General features: G+C 54.2%; 1 protein-coding gene across 1 annotated transcript in view; it reads right to left on the bottom strand.

Annotated features, from left to right (window-relative positions):
* CRISPLD2 (cysteine rich secretory protein LCCL domain containing 2) overlaps positions 1-16,495 on the bottom strand; it is a 69,816-nt gene that overhangs the window by 44,702 nt on the left and 8,619 nt on the right. Inside the window, exons 2-5 of the mRNA XM_005691843.3 lie at positions 8,164-8,477; positions 5,297-5,415; positions 3,377-3,509; positions 2,834-2,949 (exon numbers count right to left, since the gene is read on the bottom strand). Of these exons, the coding sequence (XP_005691900.1) occupies positions 2,834-2,949; positions 3,377-3,509; positions 5,297-5,415; positions 8,164-8,403 (608 nt within the window). The 5' untranslated portion in view covers positions 8,404-8,477. The remainder of the gene's footprint in view (positions 1-2,833; positions 2,950-3,376; positions 3,510-5,296; positions 5,416-8,163; positions 8,478-16,495) is intronic.

Genomic DNA, 16,495 nt, shown 5'->3' with positions numbered 1-16,495 from the left:
TCAGTAGAGGAAAGAGGCTCAGAGATGTTAAGTGACTTGCCCAGTGTCACACAGTGAGTGAGTGTGAGGGCTGGGATTTGACTTCAGCCTGTGGGGTTCAGAGCTTTGACCATACTCTGCTCGTGGGGCTGGAACCAAGGTCCCTCTGGGCATCACAGGTGCCGATCCGCCTCCCTCTAAGCTCCCAGAGCAGGAAAACCAAAGGCCACTCGGTGGGAATTCTCCAGGGCCTGGGTAGCGAGCGGGTGGTGAGCAGGACTCCAAGGCTCTTCTAGTGGTGCCTTTGGCAGCAGAGGCTGGAGCAGTGAGTGACTGGGGGCTGGTCTTTGTGATCTGTTCTAGGAACTTCCTTCATGGTTGCCCCACTCAACTAGCTATCCTCTCAGGAAATAGCTGCAGGGCCCCAGTCTTGGGCCAAGGGTGGCCAAGCCATGAGGAGCAGGCTCCGGGGCTAGACCTGGCCCTGCCAACCAGAACCTCTGCCCCCTTCTCTGCTCAGGGTAACCTCGGGGGCTGGTCATGAGATGAAGGAGGTGGCTGTGTGTACGCCTCACATCGGGGCTGGCCTCTGGTGATGGCGACACACTCTCTGAGTGCTTGCTAAATCAGCAGCCTCATGGGGTGACGGTCTGACGGCTGTCCAGGGTGGCCAGAGAGGGAGGGGTCCCGTTAGTGCTAGCCAAGGGACAAACTGCAGAAAACATACTATTTGCTCCTGGTCAGCACAAATAGTGGAATGGAACCACCCAGGGCCACGCGGGTGTCCGGCTGGGGATGGTGGGCAGGGGCTGTCCTAATCTGCACCCAGAGAGGGCAAAATAACATTCCCCAGCAGGCTGCAGACACTGCTTTGTTGAGCACATCTGCCTCACGTGCAGGCTAGCCGGGACTCACGGAGGGCCACGAATTCGGGTTGACCTCCACAAATGGACCATCACCAGGTGGACCCTGGGTGCCCCAGCCCCTGCCCTGTCCCTGGGTAGGGCTCAGCAGGTTCTTCAGACCATTTGGGCCCCCAGATGGGCTCTTCCCCTCCCCAAGCTGAGTTTGCCAGAATATGTAGGCTCCACGTTTCCTCAGTGACAAACCATGCCTCCCACAGGACTGGAGCAGTAACTCTCAGAGTTAGCCACTGCTGACATGGGCTGGGTGCCAGGCGTCCTGGGAGCCCGTCTTCCAACCTGGGTGCTATGTTATATATACATGATTCATGGGCTAAACGTATGTGCACACCCCCCAACTCATATGTTAAAACCCTAACCACCAGGGTAGCTGCATTTGGAGATGAGGCCTCAGAGGAGGTGACTGAGGTTAAATGAGGTCACAAGGGTGGGAACCCTGATCCGATAGGATTAGTGTCCTTATAGGAAGAGCCATAGGGAGCTCAACTTCCCCTCCATCTCTCTCCACCCCCTGCACACACTGAGGAAACACCATGTGGAGACATGGGGAGAAGGTGGGCATCTGTGAGCTGGGAAGAGAATCCTCACCAGAAACCAGCCCTGCTGGACCCGGATCTGGACGTCTGGCCTCTGGGGCTATAAGAGAGAAATCTGCTGCTGAAGCCACTTTGTTACAGCAGCCTGTGCTAATATATGTTTATACACGTGAAAATTGACCAGCTGTACTTTCAGGATTAGTGTATTTTACTATACATAGGATATTAATTTTTTTAAGAAAGGGATAGGAGCTAAATAAGGGGGAAGTGGTATTTCTAGTAGGATCTTCTAGTGTTTGGGGTTTTTTAAATACACAGTCAAACTGAATGATTCCTCACTCCCCACCTGCCACTCTTCCAGGAGTTCTGACCAGCTTACTGCCCTTCCATGGGGCTCGGTCCCTCCCACTGATGACACAACCCCTAACCTCATCCCTGTGGCTGTGGAGACACTGCTCCCACTAGCATGCCAGATGGTTTATGGAGAGTTTCTATTTTCCTCCCGACCTCAGCGATTCCCTCTTCATCCCACCTTCTCACGGCCACTCCTGACCCAACCCAATAAATGAGGTCATTCCTGCTTCATGCAGTCACTGAGAAAATATCCCTTAAGGGCCCCTGCATGCAGGGCACAGTGCTAGGAGGGCTTGCCAGCCCCTCGGCCAGTGCGCAAACCACAGGCTGTAAACTGGGTGAGCTGTTCTCCGAGAATCAGCACATAGTTGTCTCATGAGCAGCGGAGGCGAATGAGTAAGGGGGTGAGTGACACACTGATGACATCAGGATGCTGTAAAGACGGAGGGACTGTGCCCACAAGGTTTGATGAGGCCCCTTCTGGAAGGGGAAATATAAAGAAGCAAAACACCTACTTACTAGAGTGCTCTTTGCTGCATATTTTCAGAGAAAAAGAATCTTTATAGTGGACTCCACTAGTTGCCCAGCCAACAGCTATTCCTGCTTCTGACTTATTCGGGTAGTCCCAGAGGACGATTTGCCAAGCCAACTGGGACAAGTTCATTGGTCAAAGCCAACTGAGGCAGTCTTGTTCCCCCTTGTCCATGAGCAGTCCGGTTCTGGCAAATGACTTAAGGAGAAAGTGGGCCAGGGAAAAGAAAAGCCAAAGGAGAGAACTCTTTTCTACCATTCGCTTCCCTTCTGTCTGGGAAGACTTGGTGCCTGATGTTTTGCAGCCTTCTTAAGACCGTGAGGAGAGGACAGCACTGCAAGAAGACAGAAAGTTCGCACTGACACTGCTGAGCTACTAAGCTAACCCAGACACACTAATCTCTGAGTGTGAAGTAATGAAGAGACTTTACCACTTAAGCCAGTTCTAGCTGGGTCTTCCACGGCAAGCAAACACACTCCAACCCGTAAAACCACGCCACTCGCTCTTACTTTGGAGAATAATTGCAGACGAGGTAGACGGCATTTTCCCAAACATCTCCCCAGACATTCATCCTCTGGCAGGTGTTCACGGCACAGCCGATCTTGTTGGTTGTGGCCCAAACTATCTGAAAAGATGACATCCATACATCAAAGTTCAAGGGGAAAACGACCAGGGTGACGTAATCTGGCCTGAACCCATAAGGTGCCCACAGTAAACGGGTGTGTGGTAAAGGGGTGAAGGCCCACATGCTTCCCTTAGCCCATGAAAGACCCAGACATTTGTTTAAATCAGAAACAGAAAAGTGAACAAAACAAAACAAGGAGAATGCCCCAGCAATGTAAAACTGCCACAGAAGTTTCTAGTGCTTATTCTCAGCTTCCATATTTGTGAACCAGCCACAAACAGCTCAACCCACCAGTTATACTTTGAGTAGGACTGAGTTAAAGGGAAAAAATTAAGGCAATGATAGAACAGAGGTTCTCTGATTGGGGGAGAGCCCCAGAATTCTAGGGGGTGCCAGGCTGAGGCCACGCCCGATCTTCTAGCCTTACCTGGGTGTAGTGGGTGCACATGAGCCCAGAGCACCTCTCCGGACACCAAGGGTTGCACTCGTGGGGGTAGGGGTAGGTGTAGTCCTTCACCTCATCGTACCAGGACTGCACGTGGGAGCCAGGGGAGCGATACCTGCAGGCACAGAGGGACAGGGCAGCTTGTGAAGCTCCGGCCACCACACGCACAGCAACAGAGACCCCTTCTGGCAGCACCACCACCCACGGTGGAGCTGGAGGCAGGGGGGCGGCGGGCGCTCCTCAGGCCAACAGCCCCACATCCCACCTGGCACCTGTTAGAAGTGCTTAAAACACGAACTGGCCTCCTTCAGAGTCCAGGAGTATGCCTGGGTGACCCAGACACCACCTGTGTGTATGGGATACCTGTATCTGGTCCCAGTGAACCCTTTTTTATACTAATAATTATGTATTTTTTATATACATTTGGGGAAATATATGCAGCCCCTGAATCCCATATTTCACAGACTACTGCATAAGAAAAAACCGAAGGGGGCGAAAACCTTGCTCCAAGCTCCCGTTTGGGATCCTATCACCCGAGCCCTCCCTCGCCCCCAGCACTTAGAAGACCCTCCCCACCTCCTGTTGGTGGCCGTTGGCCCTCTCTTCAGCCCCAGGCTGGCACTGGGAGAGAAAATACGCCAGATGCAAGCCCCGGTTGCTGTCACCAGCAAGTGTGGACAAAGTGGTTTCAATAAGCAGAACAGATGCAGGGGGAACTGGGCACTTCTGAGGGCACCGTGGGGAGCAGGGCAGCCAGCAGTCCTGTAAGGATTACAGTCAGGACTCAGGTAATGGTGGCGGTCAGTGCCCTGGCCAGGGAAAGCGCCTCTCTGCTTGGGGCCAGCTCGGAGAGGGACACACAGACAGTGACAGAGCTCCAGGGCCACAGGGTACCCACCACCCCATCTATCCATGTCCCACAAGCGTGCTGCCAGGCTAGGCCGGTTTTAGAAAGAAAACATTCAGCTGCTGAGGGGCTTTCAGATGAGGGGCTGGTCTGGAAAGTGAGTCAGCAATATTGATCCAGAAAGGGAACAGCCTTTGTGCCATGGACCCATCAATCCTACTCCTTGGAGTTTTCCTAATGAAATCATTCAAATGAGTCAAAAGGGAAAAAGAAAAAAATAAAACCCAGCTACGAGGATGGAATGGCTAAATTCTGGTCTGTCAACCTGACGGCTCACAGGCAGCCTTTAAAATGTGATAACCATGACAAGCATGTACTAGAAAACTGTTTGATGTCATATGAGAAGGAAAAAAAAAATCAATAGCTGTCCTGGCCACGGTTACAACTATGCGAAAATATGTCGGCCAGATGCAGCCCAGGAGCCCAGAAACACAGAAAGAGCTGACCAGGTCAGCAGGCCCATGGGTTGGGTTCCTCCTGGACATTTTCTGGCGATGCTGTCATAAGACTGACTGGATAGAAAGCAGAAAACAACACCGGGTTGCTCTGCCTCCACGGAGTCAAGCCTCTTGCCCGGTGATGACCCCTTGCCCAGGTCCTGCCCAGAACAACCTGGCTAAAGGAGAGTGCAAGGGCTTGGGGTCCCATTAAAATCCAAGCTCAGAAACTGGATATGGTAGGTCTGAAGGCCAGCAAACCCTGCCCTGAGTTTTCAGGGGCCCTGTCCAGTCCATATCAATTTTTCAATGAATGGGGCAAAATGAAGCAGACTCTGGAACCCTAGTGATTCCTGGGCCCCTACTCAGAGAACTCGTGTGCCTTGCACATGGTCAGCGAGTCTCAACCTGTCGGAAGCCATCTTCCCCACTTCCTCTAAGGAAACCGGCCCAGCTGACCTGGGCGAAGGTCAGTGGGTGACATTTAGCAGATGCTCAGAGGTCCGGCAGAGTGAGTGAGACCCCAGGTCACAAGCAGGGGGCCATGGCGGCTCTCACCTGCCCCAGTGCACGGCCAGGTTCTGCCCGATGGACACCAGCAGGCTGGTGGGCCCATGCTCCCAGATGCATTCCTGGGCCCAGGCCGTCGCCGACTTCTCCAGCTCTTCATCCCAGGTCTGCAGGGGACGAGAAACGGGCACCAGGAGGTAGGGTCAGGAGTGTGTGGAAGAACTCAAGCTGCACAGACGCCCCCAGCTCGGGCCCCAGGACGACCCTAAGGACCAGGCTCAGCTTCCGCGACACTGGACTCAAGGACTCCAAGAGCATTTCAACAGTCTCTGCTCAGCAAAGAACCTGGAGGAGCCTGGATGCTCAGAGCTCCTGCTCATCCCGTAACTTGTTGGGAACCCTGGCAAGTCCCTCCTCTCAGCCCCAGCCTCCTCGTCTGTGACACGGGAGGATGAATACCCTGGAGATGTGTGGTGGTCATGGCTGTACAATGGTGTGGAGGCACCTAATGCCACTGAACAGTGCATTTTAAACTGGTTGAAATGGTAAGTTTTATATTGTGTATATTTTACCATTTTATATATATATATACATATACATTTCTTTATACACACACATGCTAAATCGCTTCAATCATGTCCAACTCTTTGTGACCCTATGGGCTGTAGCCCGCCAGGCTCCTCTGTCCATGGGGATTCTCCAGGCAAGAATAATGGAATGGGTTGCCATGTCCTCCTCCGGGAGATCTTCCTGACCCAGGGATCAAACTCACATCTCTTATATCTCCTGCATTGGCAGGCAGATTCTTTACCACCAGTGCCTCCTGGGAAGCCCATATATAACCCTCTCTATATATACACACATACATACACACACATATAGAGAGATTTTTTTTTTTGTAAGTAGCAAGAAATGCCTTTAACTCACCCAGTCCTGCTCCCCTCCAGCAAAGCCCACCCTGAGGCAGGGTCTGGGACAACGAATCTGCCACCTGCTCCCTTCCCAGCCAGCACAGGGCACATATATAACTCCCCGGAAGAGAAACCGGTGAAGCAGGTGAGGGAGACCACTTCTCTCTTTCAAGAAACTGACACCCAGCACCCTCAGGCTATGAGCCAGCGGCTGCTCACCCCCTCCCAGAGTCTCCTGGCAGGCAGGAGGCCCAGCCCCGCACATAGTAGGTGCTCACTGACAGCCTGTACGGGGAGGGCCCTGGGACGTTCCAGGAGACTGGTTCACCAACCGCAGGACCCCAGCACGGAGCCACCCCTTGCCCCAGTCTCCGGTCCTGCGTCTCCTTCTGGCCAAGATAACTGCACTCCTCAACATCCAGGGGCAAGTCCTAAACCCAGACAGGCTGGCTCCAGAGCCTGTCTACTTGTAAAACCTCAAAACAGGGTGTCTTAACTCTGTGGGGTTTTACAGTCCACCTCTTGGGATGAGCCTGTTTCAGAGGGCTGTGGCTCAAAGCCCCAGGAAGCGGGGCTGAGCAGGAAGCCATGGATCTGAGGCACTCTCTCCAATCAGTGCCGCCTGTTGTTGGGTGGATGGACGTTGGCAGGCGAGGATCCTGGCAGGGGGCAGCGGGAGCCTAAAAAGAAACCTACCCTAATTCTCTCCATCTTTAACCCTAAAGAGCTCTGCGTGGCTGCCCTGTGCATTAACATTTTGAAAGGGTGCCCACTCTGCCTTCTAAAATTAGCACGGCCCCTTCAGAACAAACCCCTGGACTATTTTCTTGAGGGAAAAAAAAGAAATGGTTTCATAAGGAGTCCCCAGGGGACAGCCTTGCTCAGGCTCTGCCCAGGCGGCATCCACTCATCCCTGGTGATGGACCACCTCATCGGCCACAGCAATGCCTAGGGGCCCACAGCCACACAGGCAGGTGCCCGACCATGAGGGTGACCGAGGTCAGAACATGATCAACACAGAGAGCGGCAGCTGAGTCCAGAGGAAGGAGAGGGCCAGGGCCTGGGCTGCACGGAGCTGGATACGGGAGTGACAGGGTGCAGATGCCCAGGGTGCAGAGTGGGGGCTCCACACACAGCACCCCAAGACCTCTCTGGCCGTAGAGGAGGAAGGGAAACAAGCTAACCAGACAGACCAGGGCTCCTGACAGGAGGCCTCGGGCGCCAGGCAAGAAGCACAGAGGGCCCTCGAGGCTCCTGCCAGGAGAAAGGCTGGAAGAATAAAGACTGAGGAATTACAACGTGATACCAGGATTCAGAGGGCAAGATGGGAGGTGAGTCCCCCTCCAGGGCTGAGGCTGCCCCGCTAATCAAGGTGAGAACACCATGGGCAGGGAGGATGGAAACAGCCAGAGAACGAGCTCCAGGTACCTATAGGGGCAGCAGGGTGGGGTAGAGTTCAGACTAGGCATGGACAGGTGAACGAGAGTGTGGGTCCTGGACTCAGCTGGACCCAGGTCGGAATCCACCTCTGCCTCTGCCAGCTGTGTGATCCCGGGCCAGTCTGTAAAGCTGGGGGGAACCCCGGTGCCCACTTCATGGGGCTGAGAAAACCAGACATGGAGACACGTGAGTGAAGGTAGAGCTGGGGACGGGCACCTGGAGCTGGTTGCTCCTTCTGTTCCTAAGTGCGGGGGCTTCTCTTGAGGTACAGGGGACCCTCCAGTGTCCCTTCTCGGCCTCCTCCTCCCAGCAGAAAGCCCCACTGCTCAGACTCAGCTGCCCCTCGCTGTGTGGACAGAGGGAGCACTTGAAGAGTGGGGTGGAGGCCACGCTGCACGGAGGCCACGGTACCAGCACAGCCCCAGGGCTGAGAGTCTGTGCTGGGCGTGCGACGGGCGTGCCACCAACTGCCAAGTGAGCGCCGAGGCCAGAGCCCAGCCTGTGACCCTCACCAGCCCCCGCCCCGAGCCCCCACACCGGACCTGCCCCGGGCCCGGAGCTCACCATGTACTCCATGTTGGAGGCGGGCGGTGACACCTGGCCCCGCAGCTTGTTGTGAAGCATGAGGATCTCCTCCCGGTCCGTCCTGGAGATGGCCCTCCGCGCCCGCGAGTGGGGCTGGTCCTGCTGGTATTTGCTGAGCAGCTTCTCTAAGTGTGTGACATTGGGCAGGAAAAAGCCTTGGGCTCCGCAGAGCAGCAGCACCAGCCCCAAGGGCACGACGCCGGTCAGGACACAGCTCATGGCTCCACTCTGGCAGTGAGGGCAGGGAGTGACGGGTGGCCTGGGTGCCTGAGACAGCTGGGCGCTCTCGTGCTCTGAAAGGAAGCAGAGGGTGGCCGGAGAAGTCGGTCAGTGCCAAACCCGCCACGGCAGAGAGTGGACCGGGCACCCCTCTCTCCCCACTGTGCAGATGCGGAGACTGAGGCTCCCAGAAGCTACACCAGCAAGGTCCGGCAGGCAGGAAGTGGTGGAGCTGGGATTCAAGCCAACAGCCTCCAACACGGCAAGCGGCCCGATGCCACATGGACATCCTGGCTCGGTCTCTCCCAGACTCAGCTGCTCGTGGCGCCTCCTTTTCCTCACTCTGAGTCAGCATCTGGATTCATTCAGGGCTCCGGTGAGTCTATGGCCTGAATTAAACTCCATCTCCTGCCCCCGAAAGAGACTGCTAAAGCCATTTCATGTCAGCAAAGGATGTGCCGTGAACCAACAGGGGTAGCAAACTTCCTAGTCCCTGTGAAGTAAGACTCAGTTCCCAAACTGGCCGTCAGGCACCCCCAGACCCATCCCTGCACAGGCTGCTCTGGTCACGGCCCTTCCATGGGGTGTGTAACCATCACACCCTGCGACACAGCCTCCTAGGGCCCAGCCACATGCTCTGCTAACTTGATCCTCAGAGAAAGAGAAGGGCCTCCCAGGAGTACCTGTGCACCCCACTCTCACCCTGTCCCTGCCTGGCAACCCCCTCAAACAGTCCAGCGTGCAGCCTTCCTCGGCCAGCTTCTGTCTGACAGTGGGCCTGTTATGGGCACTGCTGGCTGTGACCCTCTTGGCTGCTGAGTGAATGGTTCATATGGGTGATTAGTACCCAACAGCTGCATCAGCGGGGCCAAGGAAGGGATGGAAGATGGTGGCTGGGGCTCCCGGGCCTCCCAGCCCCTCTTGGGGCTGTGCATCCCTAGGAGTGTTTCTGGAACCCTAGCTTTTGACGCGTGCCAGGCCGGGGGCTGTGGTGCACGCCTCACGGTCACATCAGTTGGGATTCACCCCCTCTGAGATCCACAGTGCCTGACGCTGTCATTTTATGACCTGTCAAGGATCTTCATGATCCATCCTTGCCTTTGGGCTCTGGGCCCTTTTCCCAAACACCGCCTCTCACTAACCTTTCTTCCTTGGCAGGCATCTTAGGAAAAGCTGTCTTAGTCTTGGAACACACTTACTAATTCTAAAATTCCCCAGCCCGAAGATAATTTATTAGGTTGAGTTTCCGCTGTGCCTGTGCTACTTCCCAGAGCCCTTCCTGAGCCTCTGTGGGGGCCAGTCGCCTCATCCATGTCATCTCCAGCCCTCACGACAACCCAGGAGGTCGGTGTGCCCTTGCGACCACATTACAGATGGGGAGGCTGAGGCTCAGAGAGTTGATCCCAAAGGCTGCTTACTGGTAAGACTCAAACCCAGGTGTGATGTCCCTGAGAGCCTGGGGTTTTCCAGCTTGCTGCCCTGGTTCCTCTCACCCTGGGGGGCCAGGGGTCACACTACAGGTCACGAAGTGTGGTCCTCCTGATGCTTGTTGTCTGGTCCAAGAAGACAAGACAGGGCCTGTCGTTCACCCTTGTTCGTTCACCCTCCCGCCTCTGTTTCACCCCCAGGGAGAGTCGGTCAGTTACCCAGTGACCTTTATAGGCACCTATTTTGTGCTGCACACTGAGAGAGGAGGACAACAAGGCACTTCCCTGGCCTCAAGGGGCTCCCAGTTAGGCTGGGAGACGGGCAGGGAAGCCCCCAAGCCCTGACCAGTGGGATAGGCCTGGCTGAAGACAGCACGGAGAGCTGAAAGGAGGGCTCCAGAGACTGCTGGCTGAGCAGGGAGGGAGGCAGCCTGGAGGCTGGCCCACCCAGAACCCCAGGAGGCCCCCCTGGCATCTCCCACTTGAGCAACAGCCAGGGTTTTGTTGGTTGCGTTGGAGTGGGGCTGCAAGATGGCAGTGGAAGGCGGGGATCCTCTGGGGCTTGCCCTGGGCACCCGAGAGGCTGAGCACAGAGCCTGGAGCGATGGGAACATGGCAGTTCCCATCTCCATCCCTGGAAACTCTCCAGGGTCCTGACCAGGCTTACGCTTCAGATAAAAGCAGCCGACATCCAGGCGGAGGCCTGGCTCTGTGGCCTCTTGGCCGAGGAGTTCCCTCTGGGGCAGAGCCGCAGGGCCCACGGGAGGGCTTCTGTGTGCTCACTCGCCCCGTGGGAATCAAGCCAGTAATGCAGACGCTCCCAGGGTCCCTGCCACCTCCCCGCTTAGTCACACCACCATATATGACCATTTCCCAGCTGCAGAGGCCAGGCTGAAAAGGATGCCAAAAAGTACTGACGCCGGGTTAAGATTTGGGACAAAGCAGGAACAAGACTGACATCACAAAACGACCACTCGGTCGTCACAGAAACATCCAATTTGCTTTACTCTGCGCTTCAGCATCCTGAGGGGCAGGGCACCCCCAAAGGCATGAAACAGGAATTGTTCACATGACTCAACTGGACCAAAACCTGGGTTTGGTTTAAATCACCAGTGGGCACAATTCAAATAACTCTCAGTAGAGGGAGGGGTAAAATAGGTGTGGGTCAGCGTGGGTGGAATAGTATAGAGCAGGTAAAAGAAAGACCTGGTGTTCTGGGATTGTCCGCAGCAACAAAGCTCTAATCCGAGGTTGGGCCAAGAAAGTTGTAGAGTATGATGCTAATGGTACTATTTATGTACATTTCAAGGCATATAGACCATGTTTGGACAAGTTTGTGGATATCATAGGTGGACATGCATGTATATGTATGTGTATATTACACAGACATGTATCATATGTGTTTGTACTATTTATGTACATTTTAAGGCATATAGACCATGTTTGGACAAGTTTGTGGATATTATAGGTGGACATGCATGTATACGTATGTGTCTATTAAACAGACGTGTATTATATGTGTTTGTACATATATCATATGGTGTGCGTGCACATGTTTGTACAGTGAAGCCAGTTCATGTTGGTGGTTCACTCCAGGAAGGAAATTGAACCAGGAATGAGACTATGAGGGGACTCATCTTTATCTTTAATATATTGTTTCTGCTTTAAAAGCTCAAGAACACGTGGCAAAACATAAGCTCAGTTCACGCAAGGTGGACCAGGTGAGTTGGCTGGAACTGTGAGGTGGTAGCCAGAGCTGGGCGTCCTTGGGGGCCGGACCTCACCGGTGAGTGCCCTCTATCTTTTGGACTTGTCTACTTCAAAGTTTTTAAAAATATTAATGAGTAGAAGAAAGCAAAATGCCAAAGCATGAAAGACAATGAAACCACTGCTGGTTCAAGGGCACCCTCCTGGCATGTTCTCCTGAACAAGGGCGACCTTATGCCAGAAGACTTGGAGAGTCGCCTTCACTCTGAACATTCAATGGCCTCACATGGTCCATGCCCCACAGACGGGGCCTTCCTTCCAAGGTTCAGGAGAGAGCTGATGAAGGCTCGGGTGGAGCTTCAAAGTTGGGAGAACCACGGGGTTTAGCCAAACCTTCCCCTGGGGAGAAACACAAGTGAAAAGAGGCGTTTCTCCAAGTGGCTTCTCTACCTCGAGACAGTCGCTGGCACAGACATGCCGACTTGTCTTGGGCCGGGCCATTCATAGCATCATGTCGGGTGGCACTGCTGGGTCTGAAAGTGGCCTGGTGTGCCTGCAGCTTGGGGCGGGGGCAGGGAGGGGCGGGCTTGGGGGCTGGGGGAGCCATGCTCTGGAGGGGGCAATGCTTGGACCCTGATGGGTTCTAAGTCTGGGCCAAGAAGAACATGGAAGATTCAAGCAGAACTGTAGCAGTAACAGGCCTGGTGTCCCACAGCTTTATTCCAGACCACAGCACAGGGCTGGCACACAGAGGGAAACACAGAATCATGGACAGAGCTATGCCTTCTGCAAATTCCGTCACTGGAGTCCCAACACCAGCTCCTCAGACCATGGCTGGATTTGGATACAGGGCCTTAGAAGAGGTGGTTAAGTTAAAATGAGACCATGTGAGTGGGCCCTGCTCCAGTATGGCCGGTGTCCTTGTGAGAAGGATGGATTGGACACAGACACACACAGAGGGATGAGCGTGTGAGATACAGGGAGGGGACCGCCATCGACACGCTGAAGGCAATGCCTACAAGAAACCAGCCCTGCCGTCACCTTGATCTTGGACTTCTGGCCTCCATGAGGGTGAAAGAATGGATTTCTGTTGTTTGAACTGCTTGGTCTGGGGTGCTTGGTCCTGGCAGCCCTAGCAGACTAGTATTAATACAAGCATCAGATAATAAATGAGAATTAGGTTCTAAACATCCCGCTGGTGGCTGTATGGAAGGGGGTGACGGGGCAACAGAGAGGCAAATCGGGTGGCCGAGACTGAGATCGCGGCTGGAACCTGGGTGGAGGCGATTGGTGCTGTGTCTCAGCACAAGGCCATCGGCCGAGGCGACTTCACCAGGCCCTGCCAGCCCCCTGGTCTGCACAGACTATTCAACTTCTGCTGCCCAAACAGCTCGATCAGAACTTAGGAACAAAGCACTTCAGCCCCTTCCATCTGTAATTTAAAAGAAACTGCCTCACAGACAGAGAGCAGACTTGTGGTTGCTGAGGGGGATCGGTGTGGGGGAGGGACAGAGCAGAAGGCTGGGGTTAGCGGAAACAAGCTACTATCCACGGGATGGATAAACTACCAGGTCCTACTGCAGAGCTCAGGGAAATATACTCGACATCCTGTGATAAACCAGAATGGAAAAGCATACGAGAAAGAATATATATAATGGCAGCCCACTCCAGTACTCTTGCCTGGAGAATCCCAGGGACGGCGGGGCCTGGCGGGCTGCCGTCTGTGGGGTCGAAGAGTCGGACTCGACTGAAGCGGCGCGGCAGCAGCAGATGCGTAACTGCCTCGCTTTGCTGTACAACAGAAATAAACACAACACTGTAAGCCAACTATACTTCAATAAAATACTTTTTTTTAAAGTTTTCCAGCGGAGACCCACACACTGCCACCTGGGGCTTTCCAATGACAAGTACAGGCTCCTACCAGGGAGGCCGGTGGGGGCTTACCTGGAGGGAGGCCCACCATGTGCCCATGGCTGCATTCCTCACTCCACCCTCCTGATGAGCCAGGGGTTTGGGTTCTACTGCTCCCATCTGACAGATGAGGAGACTAAGGCCCCTGGGGTCTTTGGGAACACACCCAAGGTCACACAACTGCAAGCAGAAAACCTGGGGCTGGAACGCAGCTCCGTCTGGCCTCTGAGCCCCCTCCTCAATGCCACCTCGCCTTCCCCGGGGTGAGCTTCCTTGGGGATTTCTCATCACCACCCACACAGGGCAGGACCCCCGCAAACAACCCAGTTCACACTCTGACCCTCCCCACCCTTCTCTGCTTCCTGGGCAGATGGCTGGGCTCAGTGGAGACAGGCCCCACCCCCACTCCAGGTCAGCCAGTGACTCTGTCGAGAAGAAGGTACCCATGTGTCATCCCCAGGGGAGTGAAACGTTTACGTCACGGTGACATTGCACCATGACATGCCCCGTCACCGAGCCTAGCACCCACCCAACCTCCATCTGCCTCTGACTCAAATATGATGCCCACTCTGACTCTCTCTGCACTCCTCCAACCCTCCTGACATCCCCGAGGGGCTCACACTTTAGGCAAGCGGGTTATCCGAGCTCCCTTTGGGGCCTGGAGATGGAGGCCAACACTCATTGGCTCTTTTGCCCCCCCGCTTCTCCCAGGGTGGCCAAATGCAGGCTTCCTTTCCAGGGAAGCCCTCCCCACTCTCTGTCCCTGGCCTGTTACCAACAGCATCAAACACCCAAGTGAATGCCGCAGTTGACAGAAATGCAGTCTAGGAGAGGTCTCCTTGACGGCAGTTGAAACTCCCAGCCTGAGAGACCACAAACAAGATAAGGGCACCAGGGGTGGGACGCAGGGGCGGGGAGACACTGACAAAGCTTTCAAACCCCTCGGTCTACAGCCACTCAATCTGGGGTCGGATTCCTGCAGCATCTCCCCAACTTGCGGGATACATTTGGGCTCTGGCTGTTTTCCACTCCGTTTTCTGGAAAACAAAACTGAGCCTGGTGATCTTCCATGGTATTAGTGAGGTCTGGGGCTGGACTGGGGTGGAACCAAGACTTGAGATCCCACTTCCTGGAAGCGTGGAGGGCTTTGTACACTTGGCTGCTGCCACAAAGCTCTGCCATCACCCTCCGCGCCGCCTAAGAGTCTGTGGACGTCAAGGGCACCCACAGCCCCAAGTGCCCCCAATCCACCTCGGGGTCTCCTGACACTCAACTCAACTCTCAGGAGCAAAATGAAGAAAGAGAATGTGGATGAACCTGGAGGTGTCACTCCGCCCAGGCTGCCTTTGCCTGTGTTTAGGAAAGTCTGCCAGAAAGATGAATCTTCATGGGACCCGCCAGCCGGCAGCCCTGAGGCTGTGCCAAGCTCTCTGCTCCTGCACACGCTGTTCCCGCGGCTCAGCCTGTGACCCCGACCTGCCACGCCCCCACCGGGGCCCGGCAGATGAATTCCTGCCCGTGGGTTAGGACTCAACTTTGGGGTCCCAGCTTAATCATGGCCCCAGACCTGTCCGCCTTGTTCACCGCTGAATCGCCAAAGTCTGACCTCGTCGGAACGAGGAGATCTGTACATTCACTTCGTAAATATTTATAGAACACCGTTGGCATCTTCGTCAGTGAACAAGATCGACAGGTCTGCAGGCGTGATTCAGCTCCCGGAGGTTTCCGGAAAGTGGTGACCCTTTGAATCCTCCACTGAGTCTTCCTGTGGAGCAGAGACTGATCTGTCTGTGAGGGGAGGAGGCAGGCTGGGATCAAGGGATGAAGACAAAGAACTACAGGGTCACAACATTACAGGGTTCACTGCATGGTTAATGGCTAATCGTATTGGCTATGGCAATAATAATGATGCTAAATGCTCCACAGACCCATTGTTTGGAGAGATTTGAGGAAGACTGGGATTAATAAAGGTGAATGAAGTGAAAAAGGCTATTCTCTCTTATTTCAAAGCCTCTGCTTTGAGACAAACCTAGTTTTTAAAACTCCTATAAGATGTCTAATGCTGGTGGGGATGATAAAAAAAAAAAAAAAACAGGCCTCCCTTAAATCTGAAATATGCTTCAGTTCCCTACATGCCTGGGGCCTTAGCCACTTCTCTCAGCTTCCTGGGGAAGTGATGACTCGAGATGTCACAGACAGGGTCTGCAGCACGAACATGATCAGCTGGCCAGAAACCGGATTCACAGCGACAGTTACCCGGCTCAGTGGCCGTTGCTGCCCTGAGGCTGGGTCTCCTTCCAGGGCTCAGCTGGGCCCTGGGTGTCAAGGAGCCAGCAGCCTGCCTCAAGTCTGCTCACACTGGTTGCCTTGCCAGCTAGACTTGGCACTTCTCGAGGGGCTGGAACCAGTGCTAGACTGGCAAATGTTTAATAACGGACATTTGGAAAACCTTGAAATACTCACCCTAATCTGTAGTGTCTACCCATTCCCTTGGTGTAAATATCCCCACCACGGCAATTTCAAGCCATTGATGTAGGGCCACTGAGTATGGAGTTTCTGGAAAGAGTCCCACGATAACACACTGTGAGGCAACTTTTCCACCATACACATGGAGTAGACAGCAACCACCCCAAGAACAGAGAGAACAGTGAGGCAGGGTAAAAGATTAGGACGCAATATGTTTTGACTAGCTACTATTTTTATTTTAAATAAGATTTATTTCATTGTAAGTTTATATAACATATAATGGTGGTTGCGTGTACAGGGAACTATACCCAGTATTTTGTAATAAACTATAAGAGCAAAAACCTGAAAATACGTGTATGTAGGGCTTCCTAGGTGGCATAGTGGTAAAGAATCCCCCTGCCGGTGCCACAGACCCAGGAGACAGATCCCTGGGTGGGGAAGAACTCCTGGAGGAGGGCGTGGCAACCCACTCCAGTATTCTTGCCTGGAGAATCCCATGGACAGAGGAGCGGGACTGTAAAGAGTAGGACATGACTGAGTAATTGAGCGCACACATGCACACACACACACACACACACACG

Source organism: Capra hircus, chromosome 18 (genome assembly GCF_001704415.2).
Source record: "Capra hircus breed San Clemente chromosome 18, ASM170441v1, whole genome shotgun sequence".
Taxonomy (NCBI): domain Eukaryota; kingdom Metazoa; phylum Chordata; class Mammalia; order Artiodactyla; family Bovidae; genus Capra; species Capra hircus.
This window is presented reverse-complemented; position numbering and strand designations above follow the sequence as displayed.